Below are 14,294 nucleotides of genomic sequence, written 5' to 3'. Positions count from 1 at the left end.
CTCCTGTTCCAATACATGCATGTAGGCTAACCGGGGTCTCGAAATTGCCTGTAGTGTGGCCACCTTCCAGATGACTGGATTAGGCTCGAAGGTGGTCCTTTGCCTTGGGCCTTTGCTGCCTGGGAATGACGTCAGGCCCGTCTTCATCACTGAACAGGATCCATGGTTAGATGGACAGATACAGAACAGTAACTAAGGAAATAGGAGTACTGACCTTCCTCATTATGGTCTGATTAGGTCTTTATCCGAAGACAAAAGTGAACTTCATTAAACGTGATTATATTCTCCAGTTCATGTGTATGTGTGTGTGTGTGTGAATGTGTATGCTGCACTGTTTTTCATATTTTAGAGATGATGAGGCTCTCTGTATTTCATGTCGACAAACTCACGGAAGCAAAAAAATTCGATTTTTACAAAAATGCCTTTTATTTCATCTCAGAGGTTCAATCTTTTCCATCACAAAGCATCTTTTTTTTAAAAAAAGTATTAAGCAAAATAATATTGCAATAATTAAAAATCCAACAGGAGGTTCTGATAGGACAAAACGGCTCAACACATAAACATTGGGTTTGTGGGGGCGTGCATGGCGACGATCACCAATGTGTAAGAGATCTAAACAGCAGGTTGTGCTGCACAGACCCTACAACCCTAGTGACCCACCAACAATGCATTAAAAACATGATCAAATGAGCCAAGCACTCATGCCAAGGCCTAAAGATCTCCGCTGCGAGTGTGAATCCAAGCACGGCCTCCTGACTGCGGTCGATGGCCATGCGTGCCATAAATGCAGGCATCACATCCTCTGTGCGGCTCCCATAACAGCCCCGCCGAGACGGTGGCTGGCGTCCGGACGAGGGCCACCTGAGCTGCCGCAGCACCCGGCTTGCTCCTCCCTCCCTTGTTCAGCGCTCCCGCTGCTGGTATTTACACTCTTTTTACGCCTCGCAGCGCATCCCTTGCCTGTTTATGCATCTGAAAGTTTCCACATTCTGGAACTTACTAATCCTGCTACAGCGGGTGGTAACAGGATACTACCTCACAACCGTACTTTGCACCTTGAAGTTGAATTAGCATAACAACTGTTAACAAAACCATTTTAAAATTGAAGATACCAATGGAAACTAAAGTAAAACAGACTGATCAGCTTTCCTTCTGGCCCTTCACGCTGTACTCTCACACATTCCTGCTTCCTTCCGATTGGTTTGTGGCCGGATTTATGTGTTGGCACGTTTCACCTCATGTCCAGCCCGTGCTCAGTGCTTTGGGGTCTTTACCTCAGCTGTACAGAAACTTACTGTGCTTTTCATAGTTTTGCTTTGGGTTATTTTCCCCATCATTTTATTCTGGAATGCTTTGTAACCCACCTAGAGAAACAGGAACCCTGTCCCTTACGTTCTACACACCTTATTCCATTCATCCTCTGGTTTCTTTTCATTAAGCTACTTCTAGGTAGGTGTGTCCATGTAGAATTTGAGTACTGGTTCCCGATTGGTTGGCTGACATCTTGGCACTCTCCTGGTATTACATTCAGCCTCCTTCCTCTGGTCACACCTTTAACCCCCCCAGCCCACCCCCACCCCCCAAAAAATCCCTCTCGTTTCTTATTTATGCCTCATCTTCTGCCTCCTCCTCAAACTCGCCCTCCTCCTCCGCGGTGGCGTCCTGATACTGCTGGTACTCAGACACCAGGTCGTTCATGTTGCTTTCGGCCTCGGTGAACTCCATCTCATCCATGCCCTCGCCGGTGTACCAGTGCAAGAAGGCCTTGCGGCGGAACATGGCGGTAAACTGCTCGGAGATGCGCTTGAAGAGCTCCTGGATGGCCGTGCTGTTGCCGATGAAGGTGACGGCCATCTTGAGCCCTCTGGGAGGAATGTCACAAACGGCTGTTTTAACGTTGTTGGGGATCCATTCCACGAAGTAGCTGCTGTTCTTGTTCTGCACGTTCAGCATCTGCTCGTCCACCTCCTTCATGGACATGCGGCCGCGGAAGACGGCGGCCACCGTCAGGTAGCGGCCGTGACGCGGGTCGCAGGCCGCCATCATGTTCTTAGCATCAAACACTTGCTGAGTGAGCTCAGGCACTGTGAGGGCGCGGTACTGCTGGCTCCCTCTGCTGGTGAGGGGGGCAAACCCAGGCATGAAGAAGTGAAGACGGGGGAAGGGAACCATGTTGACGGCCAGCTTGCGGAGATCGGCATTGAGCTGGCCGGGGAAGCGCAGGCAGGTGGTGACGCCACTCATGGTGGCCGACACCAGGTGATTCAGATCCCCATAGGTGGGCGTGGTCAGCTTCAGCGTGCGGAAGCAGATGTCGTAGAGCGCCTCATTGTCGATACAGTAGGTCTCGTCCGTGTTCTCCACCAGCTGGTGCACGGAGAGCGTGGCGTTGTAGGGCTCCACCACGGTGTCGGAGACCTTGGGGGAGGGCACCACGCTGAAGGTGTTCATGATGCGGTCGGGGTACTCCTCACGGATCTTGCTGATGAGCAGGGTGCCCATGCCCGAGCCGGTGCCCCCGCCCAGCGAGTGCGTCAGCTGGAAGCCCTGCAGGCAGTCGCAGCTCTCCGACTCCTTCCTCACCACGTCCAGCACCGAGTCCACCAGCTCCGCCCCTTCTGTGTAGTGACCCTTGGCCCAGTTGTTTCCAGCTCCACTCTGGCCTGTGAGGGACAGAGAGGCATGTGCACCAGAGCCCAAGGACAGGGACCACGAAGACCAAACAAAGTCTTAGTCTAACTTACCAAACACAAAGTTATCGGGCCTGAAGATCTGTCCAAAGGGTCCAGATCTCACAGAGTCCATGGTGCCAGGTTCCAGGTCCACCAGGATGGCTCTGGGCACATACTTGCCACCTCCATAAGAGACGGGAAGAGGGAAATACACACAGCAGCTCAATAATGCAGGGAAGCTATAGGCAGGCAGCAATGCCAGTAGGGAGGCAGGGTGCCCAGCTCCTGGCCCCCCGGGTCTGGCCCCCTCCTCCGCCGAGGCAGAAAGCACTACCTGTGGCCTCATTGTAATAGACACTGATCCTGTCCAGCTGCAGGTCGCTGTCACCGTGGTACGTGCCGGTGGGGTCAATTCCATGCTCATCGCTGATCACTTCCCAGAACTTCAAAGGGAGAGAGCAAACACCTTACAAGCAGCTCCAGGAATGAACACCTCAGTATATTTCCAGTAGACATCCGTGTCCCAGCACTACTCATTGATATTCATAGTGGGAAGCCATTTTTGCGTGTTTAAGACACATACCCATTCTTATAGACAGCCTGAAAGAAACAACTGACTGTTAACAACTGCCTTTATTCTAACTCACACACACAGTCTCTCGCTCTCTCACACACACACACAGTCATACACACACACAGTCACACACTTTTCCCCCAACAATAAGTCCGACATTTCAGCAAAGAGACGACACCCTCGGTACCAATCAGTGCAGCCTGAACTTGGGTAAATGTTAAGTTCTCTCTCTATTTAGCCAAATAGTTCAGTTGGTTAGTTCAGCTGATGACCAAATAGGTCATTTCCAAGATGTCAGTGGATGCTATTTAAAATGCCAAGTGGTGCAGATGCATTCCTGACGTCGCCTCGGCTGTTGTGTGGAATGGCGGAATGGAACCCAGCCCTGCGGCCACGTCACTGCCAGTCACTGCTCAGCTTGCAGCCTCAGTGCACTCGCTCAGAGCACAGGCTTTTTTAGCATTTTTTAGTATAAAAGACAGACTTGTTCAATGACTATATTAATTACTGGGAGCAGGCTGAGATATGTTTACTGCATGTGTATCAGGGAAAATGACTGACATCCAACTGACTGGTACCCAACAGACTACTGAATGCAGACTATTAGATGTTCTGTTCTTCTAAACTGATATTACAAAGTAAATCAAGATCAAATGCATTTAAAAACCGCAAAGTGCCTCATGTACTGAGTGTAACACTTCTACCAGGTATTACATGCTCTATGTTTTTGGAAATACACTTCAGAACTAATTCAAATTTAGAATGCAATAATTTAGAATATAATTTTGGTATAAAAATGCATAAAACACAAATTACAAGACACAAATATATCTTTCTAATGAAACAGTAACACTTCATAAATTAATGGACCAATGATAGCACACCAAGCATGTCCAATTAAAAAAAGCAGACACCACACCCCGATGGGACTGGAGCCAATGATCACAGGTCCTGTGTGGACCTCAGTGCTTTGCTTACGCCACCTAATGCTGCCCCTTCATGTGCCACGGCAGCTGCATCACTGACATCCTCTATTTCAACCCCCCATTAAACCCAAATAACTTCGAAAACCATTGATCTGACACCAGGCGGTCATTCGGGTTTTAAAACCCATTTGCTACTGTACTTGCTGTGTTGCCTAGTGATACTGGTCTGAAGCTTTTGTCGCAGAGCTGCCAGTCACAGACAGAGAACCTGGGAAGAGCGCTGATACATTACAAGTGTCGCACTCTGCATTAATCATAAAAACATAAAAAAACGAATAGCCCTCTTTAATAAGGGTAAAGACCTACTCTTAGAGAGGACCACTTGAACCACACAAATGAAATTCTAATACAAACGGATTTAAATGAAAATGCATACTTTGTAAGTATTTAGTGTTTAATGTTATGCAATTTTGCCAAACACAGGTACAGGAATAAAGGTTATTATAATTTTAATGAAAAGGCATACAGTAAATAAGATTAAATCTTAAATCATCTACATAATGAGTAAACAAATATTATAGTTAACTGCAAATCAGCTCCGCTCCCGACCCAAAGTCACTGCGGGGTAAACGCCCAGACCCTCAAATGCAAAAAACACACCGTGCATTACGTCACCGACTGACACAACTACAAAAAAAAGACAGAAAAAGACGCGCCCCATACAAAGGGTCCACACAATGGGAGCCCGTGATGGGTGACGAGAGGATGGTGAATGGGAGACCACGATGGAGCTGCCTGCCCATCCACTGACACCGGCTGCTCCAGAGTGCCGGGCTAGAAGAGCTCCTCGCGTCCTTACCCGCTACGAGAGAGACACTCGCCGAAAGAGCATGCTTTCCCCTCGGGGTCGCAGCCGCCACACCCATTTTTATAGTCCGTCAAAGTACCGGTAAAACAGGCGCAGAGGATACGGGGATGGACACGCGGCGCCGTTCTCCGCGGGGCCAGACAAAGAGACCGCCCGCCCCGCTACGCTGCCACTCACTGCATTTATACATTTTATTTCTGGAGCCACAGACATTTGCAAAACATCAACATGTTTTCTGGACGTTATTTTCAACCAACTAGAATGTAAATTTTAATGGTGTAAAGAAGCAGATTCAGCTGTTCATGTAAGGGAGGGGCAGAGAAAATCAGGTCACAACGCCCAAGGAAAAAAATCACATCTAGACAATCAGTCCAGTGAAGTAAATAAAACGCGTTACTAACATTTTTAATATAACGCAGATGCCGACTTAATGCGTAATGCATCATTTTCTCAAAAATGTAGCAAACAATATATTCGTTGGAAAATAACCATACTCTAACCTTCATATTCCGTAAAACATTTTTAAAATGATATGCACAAGCAAACAATAATTAGCAAATACTATTTATCCAAAATATCTGTCACTTGCCACTGAGCTATGATCGCTACCGCCACTCTTACCTTAGCCCCAATTTGATTACCACACTGACCAGCTTGAATATGCACGATTTCCCTCATCTTGTCTGCCTATGTAAAAGTTATAGTAAATATATAAAGACAAAGTTTTGTCTGAGATACGAAAGTACTGTTCGTCACTCCACAAGCAATGCCTACGCTGCACAAGATACCCTTTAATACAATTATAACGGGACAAAGGATTTATATATTTGGACGGCGGCCAAAACGAGGCTGCGACTTGTGATTGGCGATGAACAACAGATGCCGGGAGAACTCTAATCTTATTGGTCTGTGTGGAATATGCTATAGCGATGGGGTTTCTTAGACGCGAAGCTAAGGGCCGGAAGTTGTTTCTGCGCTTTATAGGGACTACGCTGTGTGGAAAGGGAGTAGTCATGCAGTCATTGTTCGTAATAAATCCGAATTGATCGAAGATTTAAACACATGTATTTAAACATAAAACGCAAAAATGAGTAACACCAAGAGGGCCATTTAATCAATGACAAATGTTATCTATTAAGTAAAATGTAGATGACGTTGTACGTTATGAATGATAATAGAGTACAGTATAGTAGATTTAAATGTTCATCAATAGGGGAGTTAACCCTGGTGCTGAATTATGTCTGAACGGTCCAATGCGTTATAATGGTATCGTTTTAAATAGATAATGGGCGAATAGAGTATTTAAGTATGAATTACTCTTTAATAGAATCAGTTAAATATTGAGTAAAACAATGGCGTAGCAGAGAGTTTAATGTAGAGGGAGACTTAATTGCAAAGCAAAGGCTTATTTATAGGGGGACGAACGAAGACAAATTAAATATTGGGTGTACACATCCGCCCTGTTCCTACCCCCCGGAATTAAATATCATTATTTGTCAGTTTATTTGGTAACACCTCCTTGCGCTTCACTCCTCACTCAGTTTTCTTTATCCTTGTAAAATTCTCAACACATGTATATTTGTATATTTTTGTTTACACTATATATAATTTTTGCATTGTCACTGGAGTGGTTCGATGTACATACACTACGCGGCGGCAATAAAGGTTTTCTGTTTTGTGTATGAAATGCATTGTGTACCAAAACAGCCTTTCTGATTAATTGCCAACAATGTAGTAAAATGTATTATGGGACTTACATTCCTGAAACCAGCTGCTCAGTTGCTGTATTCCTGAAATAGACCATATTAAAGGTAAAGGTGAAGCAAGCTTTTAAGCCTTTTTGTTGTATTTCATGAGATGATGTTTTGACAATGATGTTTACTATCAGTGCGTATTCTATGTCTATGAGCTAGGATGATTTACTGTTCTGGTGGTGTAGCAAAAACGAGGGGGAGGGGAAGGATGTGTCTTACAAAGCATTCAAGGATGAACAATAGAAAAAACAGTGGCTGTATCTCCCTAATTCACTGCAGAATAGCAGTTGTTTTAAGCATTTATTTGGCTGCCAAGTCTCATTTATGTTCTGGGGGGAATCACGTGTGTATTCTGAAACCTGTAGGACTGCAGCAGGAATGGGAGTTCACAGCCATGATATTACAGCAATTGATGTCTCACTTTAAAACTCCGGTCAAGCATTACAGAAGCGCGTTCTTCCTATTATCTTAAATGTTAGATTATATTTACATAATGACTTAGATAATATGCGCAGTAACTTGAGTTTAGCCTTATTTGTTTAATGTGTCACATTATGTTTTACATCTGTCGTCACACGTTCTCCGTTGTGGCGTAAGATGCGCATCTTGCGTATCGGAAGCAATAAAATAGATAAAACACAAGCTTAAGCGGTATGACTGAAAATAAAAAATCACCTGTCGTCAAGTGATTATTCCCTATTATGGCTGGCAGTTTCTTACAATGTTATGCGTTATAGGTGTAGGCTACCTACAGAGTGGGTATTAGAAATTACCATTTGCGAAATAAATCCGAACCTAAACACACAAAACTACACTTCTTGGGTAATTACTGACATGGCATTCAACTTTAGCTTCTAGAACTGATTTAAAAATGTAAATATGAAGAACAATATTCTTCCGTTTCGAATAAACATACGCTCCATCCAAGATTAAAAAAGAAGAGGCATCAGCTGCACAGGATATTATGTGGTTCCCATGAGGACGAGGGCGTGGATTCGCTCCCGATGAACCGCGCGCAGAGGGAGACTCCGGCGCACCCGACGTGCAGCCAAACATTATATTGTGACGTAACGCCATAGCAGCGGACGGACCTGCGGCTTTCCAGAGACGTACGGTGTTTCGCTTTTGCAGCGATAATACGCTATTGGTAAGTGGATCTCGCTCATATATTGAGCAATACGGGGTCCGTCCACATTCCAAGTGTCGCGTTTGTGGTCCATTACTTCAGTAAATGGTGGAAAACTTGCCTAAACGTGACATTAGCATGCTGCTATTTTCCATTGGCTTGGTAAAGTTGTATTTAAAACGTTATATTACTCCTGAATGTTTTATTTATGATTATTTATTAATATAATTTATACTAATGAAAGTGTACAGTGTTGGGGGTTAATGAACGACGGCTTCATCTGCGCCGCCAGATGCGATGAATAGCAGTTAGCTATTCAGTAGTAGGCTAGCTGGGGGGTCGGGATAATGTCCCGAGCTGGGTGGGGTTATCCTCATGAAGAAGCTTTCTGTTGTGATATACGATAACGGTCGTGTTTTGTACATTTTTCTTAATTTCCTACAAATAAAAGTCTGTATAATTGCTGCTCTTCAGAAAGCCCTTTAATTCGATTTAAATGTCCACACCCTGGGATTCTGGACGAGTTTATTCAGGTTACGAAATAAATTGATAAATAAATAAAATAATTATACCTGGACTAAGCAATACAGTAGTCGTGGTAACATAATAATGCACATTTTCGAAATGAAATTAAATGATTTTCTAATGCATTAGGGATCAATAGTTCCAAGGAAAAACACGTTCCACTTGTACTGAAAATTACACACACGCATTCTTCGGTCAAAATTACACCGTACCTGTATGAAAGGCTCTGTGAGTCAGGATTCCTTCGCTAAATCTAAACAGTGCTTTTTTATTAGTGTATTTTTATTTTTCACATGTACATATAATTGTACAATACTGCAAATACCCAGTTATTGTGGAAAATGTTAAATTTAGATGACTTTTGGCCAGTGTTTGTACAGGTTTATGCACATATTTCTGCAGTCCTAGATTCAACTCAAGATGTTCTACACGTGCGGGCCCAATGAGGCAATGGTGGTGTCAGGTAGGGTGCTGCATGTATGGCTGAAATGCTTTATAATGTTGTCCACAATTTTAAATGAAATAAGTTACTTAAAACATATGCTGAGTATGCTTAATAAAATACATAAAGCTGATCTTTCATACACAACCAGTATTTTTGATACTCTTACATAAATATAGGAGGACTGTGCAAAAGTCTTAGGCTGCCAGAGAAAATTATATTTAAAGCAACTTATCTATTTACCAATACAGTATATACTGCATTATAATAAAAAGTATTTCTTCTATTCTTCAAAAAGTGAAATGTTGCTGGCTGGCTTGAAGAACAAATCTTTGCTCCCCAAATCTCTCCTTTGGGATGTCGCAGCCATTCCGGGGATTTGCTGTCACACTTGGACAAAAAAAAAAAACAATATTGTATCGCTGAAATGTTTTGGAAATTAGTCCAAGATAAACAAAATAGAATAAAATCTGTCACATGCACATACACACATCGACCCTTCAAACATACATGACCGGCTTTCCACACTCTTGCATAAGACGATGTGCACTCTCCATAGGTTTCTGTCGCTCGCCTCCCCTCATGATCGCGGGTGGTCGGGTCTTCGTCGTCCCCTGTGTTCAGCAGATCCAAAGGTAAACATTCAGTCCCTCTGCACTTAGCCAGCTGCTGGCCTTAGAGCTGGTGTGATCAGACGTTGGTTATTTTCCTCTGCAGTGATAATGACAGTATTGTGTGAGGTATTCTGATGCACACTGCCTCTCCGCTTCTGTCTTTTTCAGGATCTCTCTGAACACCCTAACCCTAAATGTGAAGAGTGACAAAGTGTACACCAGACACGGCGTGCCCATTTCTGTGACTGGCATTGCCCAGGTACACTGAACATCGGTTTACCATGCAGTGTCTGCGGAATGGCCATGTGCATTGTTCACTGTGCAGCCAAGGTCTTGATCCATACAGTGTGTGCTGTATACAGTATGTACAGCATATGTGAAATGGCTGTGTGCAGTCTTTATGTACACTGTGCCCAGTGCCAATGTTCAGTGTCTTTCTGCTGTGCTGTGTAGTCAGGCTGTCATTGACTGATGTGCATTTCTTGAATCATGATCCATCCATAGATGAAGATTCAGGGTCAGAACAAGGAGATGCTAGCAGCAGCTTGTCAGATGTTCATGGGGAAATCAGAAGGCGAGATTGCCCAGATCGCCCTGGAGACTCTAGAGGGCCACCAGAGGGCCATCATCGCTCACTTGACTGTAGAGGTACATGATGTGCAGCTGCACAGGAGCGCAGAAAAATGCATCTCACACATGTAGGCACCAGCTTATGCCTCATGCTGTCGCAGGAGTTGCTCTTTGCTCTCTCTGTCTATAGGAGATCTACAAGGACAGGAAGAAGTTCTCTGAGCAGGTCTTCAAAGTGGCGTCTTCTGATTTGGTCAACATGGGCATCAGCGTGGTCAGCTACACCCTGAAAGACGTCCATGATGACCAGGTGCCATGTCTCCCTCTGCCTCGTCTTTACCTCCCTCGCTGTGCAGTCAGTCAGCAAACTGCCCTTCTGTCTCCCTCCCCAGGATTACTTGCACTCTCTGGGGAAGGCCCGCACCGCTCAGGTGCAGAAAGATGCCCGAATTGGGGAGGCTCAGAACAAGAGGGATGCCGTAATTCGGGTGAGTCATGTCCCTCATGTGGGTCCTGTCCAGGTAGCCTCCCTTCTCCACCTCCCTCCTCACCTTCACCCTCTGCTTCTGCCTCCTGGTTGCAGGAAGCTCATGCAATGCAGGAGAAAGTGTCTGCTCAGTACCTCAATGAGATTGAGATGGCCAAGGCTCAGCGGGACTATGAACTGAAGAAAGCCGCTTATGACATTGAAGTCAACACCAAGAAGGCAGAGTCTGAGATGGCCTACCAGCTTCAGGTGTGTTTAGAGAGGTAGTATCATTGCTGAGCAGCATAGGCAGCACTGTCACACTAAGGGAACCTACAAAAACACTGGAGCACTAGCAGACTGTACTAACTCTTCATCACAGGCGGCAAAGACAAAGCAGCGCATTGAGGAGGAGAAGATGCAGGTGCAGGTTGTGGAGAGGGCCCAGCAGATAATGCTTCAGGAGCAGGAAATCATCCGGAAGGAGAAGGAGCTGGAGGCCAAGGTCCGGAAGCCAGCCGAGGCTGAGCGTTACCGCCTCGAAAAACTGGCTGAGGCTGAGCGGTGAGACCGGCTCCCCTTTTGCTCCATGCCTGCAAGCTACAGATAGTCTGCCCAGGCTGTATCTTCAGTCCCCTGTTGTGCTGATTGTTGCCCTCTTGTGTATGTCTGCAGCCACCAGCTCATCATGGAGGCCGAGGCTGAGGCAGAATCCATCAGAGTGAGTCCCAGGTGACAGGGGAGGCAGAGACCTATGCAGTGTGACAGTGACTGACCTCTGTCCCAGGTGACAGGGGAGGCAGAGACCTATGCAGTGTGACAGTGACTGACCTCTCCCCCAAGTGACAGGGGAGGCTGAGGCCTATGCAGTGTGACAGTGACTGACCTCTCCCCCAAGTGACAGGGGAGGCTGAGGCCTATGCAGTGTGACAGTGACTGACCTCTCCCCCAAGTGACAGGGGAGGCTGAGGCCTATGCAGTGTGACAGTGACTGACCTCTCCCCCAAGTGACAGGGGAGGCTGAGGCCTATGCAGTGTGACAGTGACTGACCTCTCTCAGTTGAAAGGAGAGGCAGAAGCCTATGCACTGTAACAGTGACTGACCTCTCTCAGTTGAAAGGAGAGGCAGAAGCCTATGCACTGTAACAGTGACTGACCTCTCTCTCAGGTGAAAGGGGAGGCAGAGGCCTTTGCAGTGGAGGCCAAAGGCAAAGCAGAGGCGGAGCAAATGAGCAAGAAGGCGGAGGCCTTCAAGGAGTACAGAGAGGGGGCCATGGTGGACATGCTGCTGGAGAAACTTCCCTTGGTGAGTCTCAGAGGAGGAGTTTGAGACAGTGTCAGCTGTATGTGTAAGTCTGTAGCCCACGAGGTTTAAAATGGCTGCGTGAGAACAAGAAACCAGAAGCTGGATATAGTGAATCTAGGGACAAAAACAGAGAATATAACTGTAACCTCTGCAGACTTGGCTTGTAAAGGGGAGTCCATTTTGTCGCTAGTTCCTTCAAGGTCCCTATCTTCCATCCAGCCACCCATTTTTCCTATGCAAGGAATATCCAAGGACAGGGTCCAACCTGTCACAGGGCCATGTTTTCCCTTTGAATTTTAGTCCATTTAGTCCAACTGCTGATCATATTCAGGGTTGCAGAAAGTCCTATGGGCGCAAATGTGGGGAACAACCCAGGATGGGGCGCCAACCCATTGCAGGGCACAATCACACACCTATGGGTAATTTGGTAACTCCAATTAGCCTCAGCATGTTTTTGGACTGTGGGGGGAAACCGGAGTATCCTGATGAAGCCCCATGGGGAGACCATGCAAACTCCACACGCATGGAATCTTGAACGCTGGTCCCAGAGGTGTGAGGCAGCAGTGCTAACCACTGCACCACGGTGCCGCCTTGAATTCCAGGCCTTTTAGGAATTGTATTCTTCCCACTTTCCACCAGATGGCAGAAGAGATCAGCAAGCCCCTGTCGGCAGCACAGAAGGTGACCATGGTGTCGAGTGGAGGGTCTGAAGTGGGAGCGGCCAAGCTGACTGGGGAGGTGCTGGACATCATGACCCGACTGCCAGAGGCTGTGGAGAGACTGACAGGAGTCAGCATCTCGCAGGTGAGGCCTGTGTCTGCCATATTCACCCTCTGATTGTCTCTGTGTTTCTCTGTCCTGCCCTCTTCGCCTCTAAGTGTCTCTGCGCCTCTTGTCTGATTCCCCAGTCCTCCAGTGCTGCTATGTGCATCCGTCCTGTCTCTCTGGGCGTCTGTGAGCCATAGTTATGCATATGTGAGTGACGCCAGCAGTGAGTATGAGAGGCAGGATGTAGGCTTGCTAGGGATGGTATCACAGTACCTCATACTTTAGCAGGCACCAGTGACACAATGACTGCATGTAAGGTAACTGTCTCAGATGGTTGGACACATTATGAAACTCTTTGTAAGACATTCAATTACACAAATTCAATATAAATGGAAATATTTGTTATCTAATACTATAATAAATTCATTAATTAATGCACAAAAGCTATAGCATCAGTAATTTACTAGTAATATGAAATTGAGAAATAGAATAAAATATATACATAGTGATTGTATATACAGTTCAAATAATTTTAATTACATGAGCCAAATCCCGTGCTTTATTTGTAATTAAAAAACAACCAGTGAACTGGTAATGGATTTTGTACTGATTCTTTGTGTCTCCTTCCCCAAGGTTTCGGGTAAATGTACTCGTATGGGCTGAAGAAGAACCCCAGTGACTGGCTGGAGCCGCCATGAAACCGCCCCCCCCCCACCATGAGCCCCCTACCCCCCCCCCCATGAGCCTGCCTCCCCGCCATGAACCCACCCCCCCACGATGAACCTGCCCCCCCCCCCCCTCATGAGCCCGCCTCCCCGCCATGAACCCCCCCCCCCCCCGCCATGAACCCGCCTCCCTGTCCCCCCCACTCTGCTCCTGCTCTCTTTACTCTGACCTTGCAGGGCGGTGGCTGTAAGCTCTCCCCAGACTGATAGTGCCACCTGGCCTGCTATCCTGTTATTGTCAGATATATCATCATCATCATCATCATCATCATAATAATCCACTTTATATAAAGGATAAGCAAATGTAGTGACGTTGAGTAAATCCCAAGCCCAGCCAGGCCCCCAGAATCTGCTCCTTCCAGACTGACCTTTTACACTCACTGCCTTTTTCTATCATGGGGAGATGTGGACGTTGTTTTTCGTGCATCACCAATTTACAAGATAACTCGAATACCTCTCTGTGTTTTCTTATAAGAAGGGCCTGTTCTTTCCTTTGCCCTGTCGGTAAGCCTTTCCTGTCTATCTGTTTTGCTTTATCGTGGTATGTCCTCCTCATATACTGCTGTACCTGTTCAGTATGTTTACAGATTTTCTTTTTACATGTCATTCAGATGTTTATATGATGGCAGTAGACCTTGAGGGAGGATCTGCCATGTACTGAATTATCCCATGTCATGTATGGTTTTATGTAGTATTTTATTTAGTTGCTAGTTAATACACACATAAATATAAGCTGAGTGCTGGTCTTTGAATATTCTTCACAGTTAGAAAAATCCACACATCTGCTCAGCTTGCAGTACCTTTTTGATTTGACCTTTTCTACCTTACTGCACCGGGTTTTATATCCTATAAACCAAAGGAACAGCTGTTGGCTTTTTCCGAGGTCTTTATAATGATGCTGCCTTAGGCTTGTATCTTGTGATGATGCTGTGCTGTTGACACTGACTCCACTGTTGTG

The 14,294-nt window shown here is 46.0% G+C and overlaps 2 protein-coding genes across 4 annotated transcripts; one reads left to right on the top strand and one right to left on the bottom strand.

Annotated features, from left to right (window-relative positions):
* Positions 1-402: 402 nt before the first annotated feature.
* Positions 403-5,837, bottom strand: LOC111839743 (tubulin beta chain-like). The gene is made up of 4 exons (XM_023803968.2): positions 5,662-5,837; positions 3,007-3,115; positions 2,745-2,855; positions 403-2,663 (listed from the first exon to the last, which is right to left on the bottom strand). The coding sequence occupies exons 1-4, from the start codon at positions 5,716-5,718 to the stop codon at positions 1,606-1,608; spliced, it is 1,335 nt and encodes a 444-aa protein (XP_023659736.1). The 5' UTR covers positions 5,719-5,837; the 3' UTR covers positions 403-1,605.
* A 1,948-nt stretch (positions 5,838-7,785) lies between these two features.
* LOC111839744 (flotillin-1) lies at positions 7,786-13,342 on the top strand. 3 transcript variants are annotated; one of them, XM_023803969.2, is made up of 14 exons: positions 7,786-7,941; positions 8,848-8,908; positions 9,447-9,522; positions 9,670-9,760; positions 10,006-10,149; positions 10,262-10,381; positions 10,464-10,559; positions 10,655-10,807; positions 10,920-11,101; positions 11,213-11,258; positions 11,706-11,843; positions 12,483-12,647; positions 12,752-12,818; positions 13,245-13,328. In XM_023803969.2, the coding sequence occupies exons 2-13, from the start codon at positions 8,866-8,868 to the stop codon at positions 12,806-12,808; spliced, it is 1,311 nt and encodes a 436-aa protein (XP_023659737.1). In that variant the 5' UTR covers positions 7,786-7,941; positions 8,848-8,865; the 3' UTR covers positions 12,809-12,818; positions 13,245-13,328. The 3 variants fall into 3 exon arrangements, with proteins under 3 accessions (XP_023659737.1, XP_023659740.1, XP_023659738.1); XM_023803970.2 differs by having other exon boundaries at positions 7,818-7,941; positions 8,815-8,908; XM_023803972.2 differs by lacking the exon at positions 12,752-12,818 and having other exon boundaries at positions 13,245-13,342.
* The last annotated feature ends 952 nt before the right edge of the window (positions 13,343-14,294 follow it).

This window comes from Paramormyrops kingsleyae, chromosome 23 (genome assembly GCF_048594095.1).
Source record: "Paramormyrops kingsleyae isolate MSU_618 chromosome 23, PKINGS_0.4, whole genome shotgun sequence".
NCBI lineage: Eukaryota > Metazoa > Chordata > Actinopteri > Osteoglossiformes > Mormyridae > Paramormyrops > Paramormyrops kingsleyae.
Note: the sequence above shows the minus strand (reverse complement) of the source record. Positions and strands in the feature narration are given on the sequence as shown.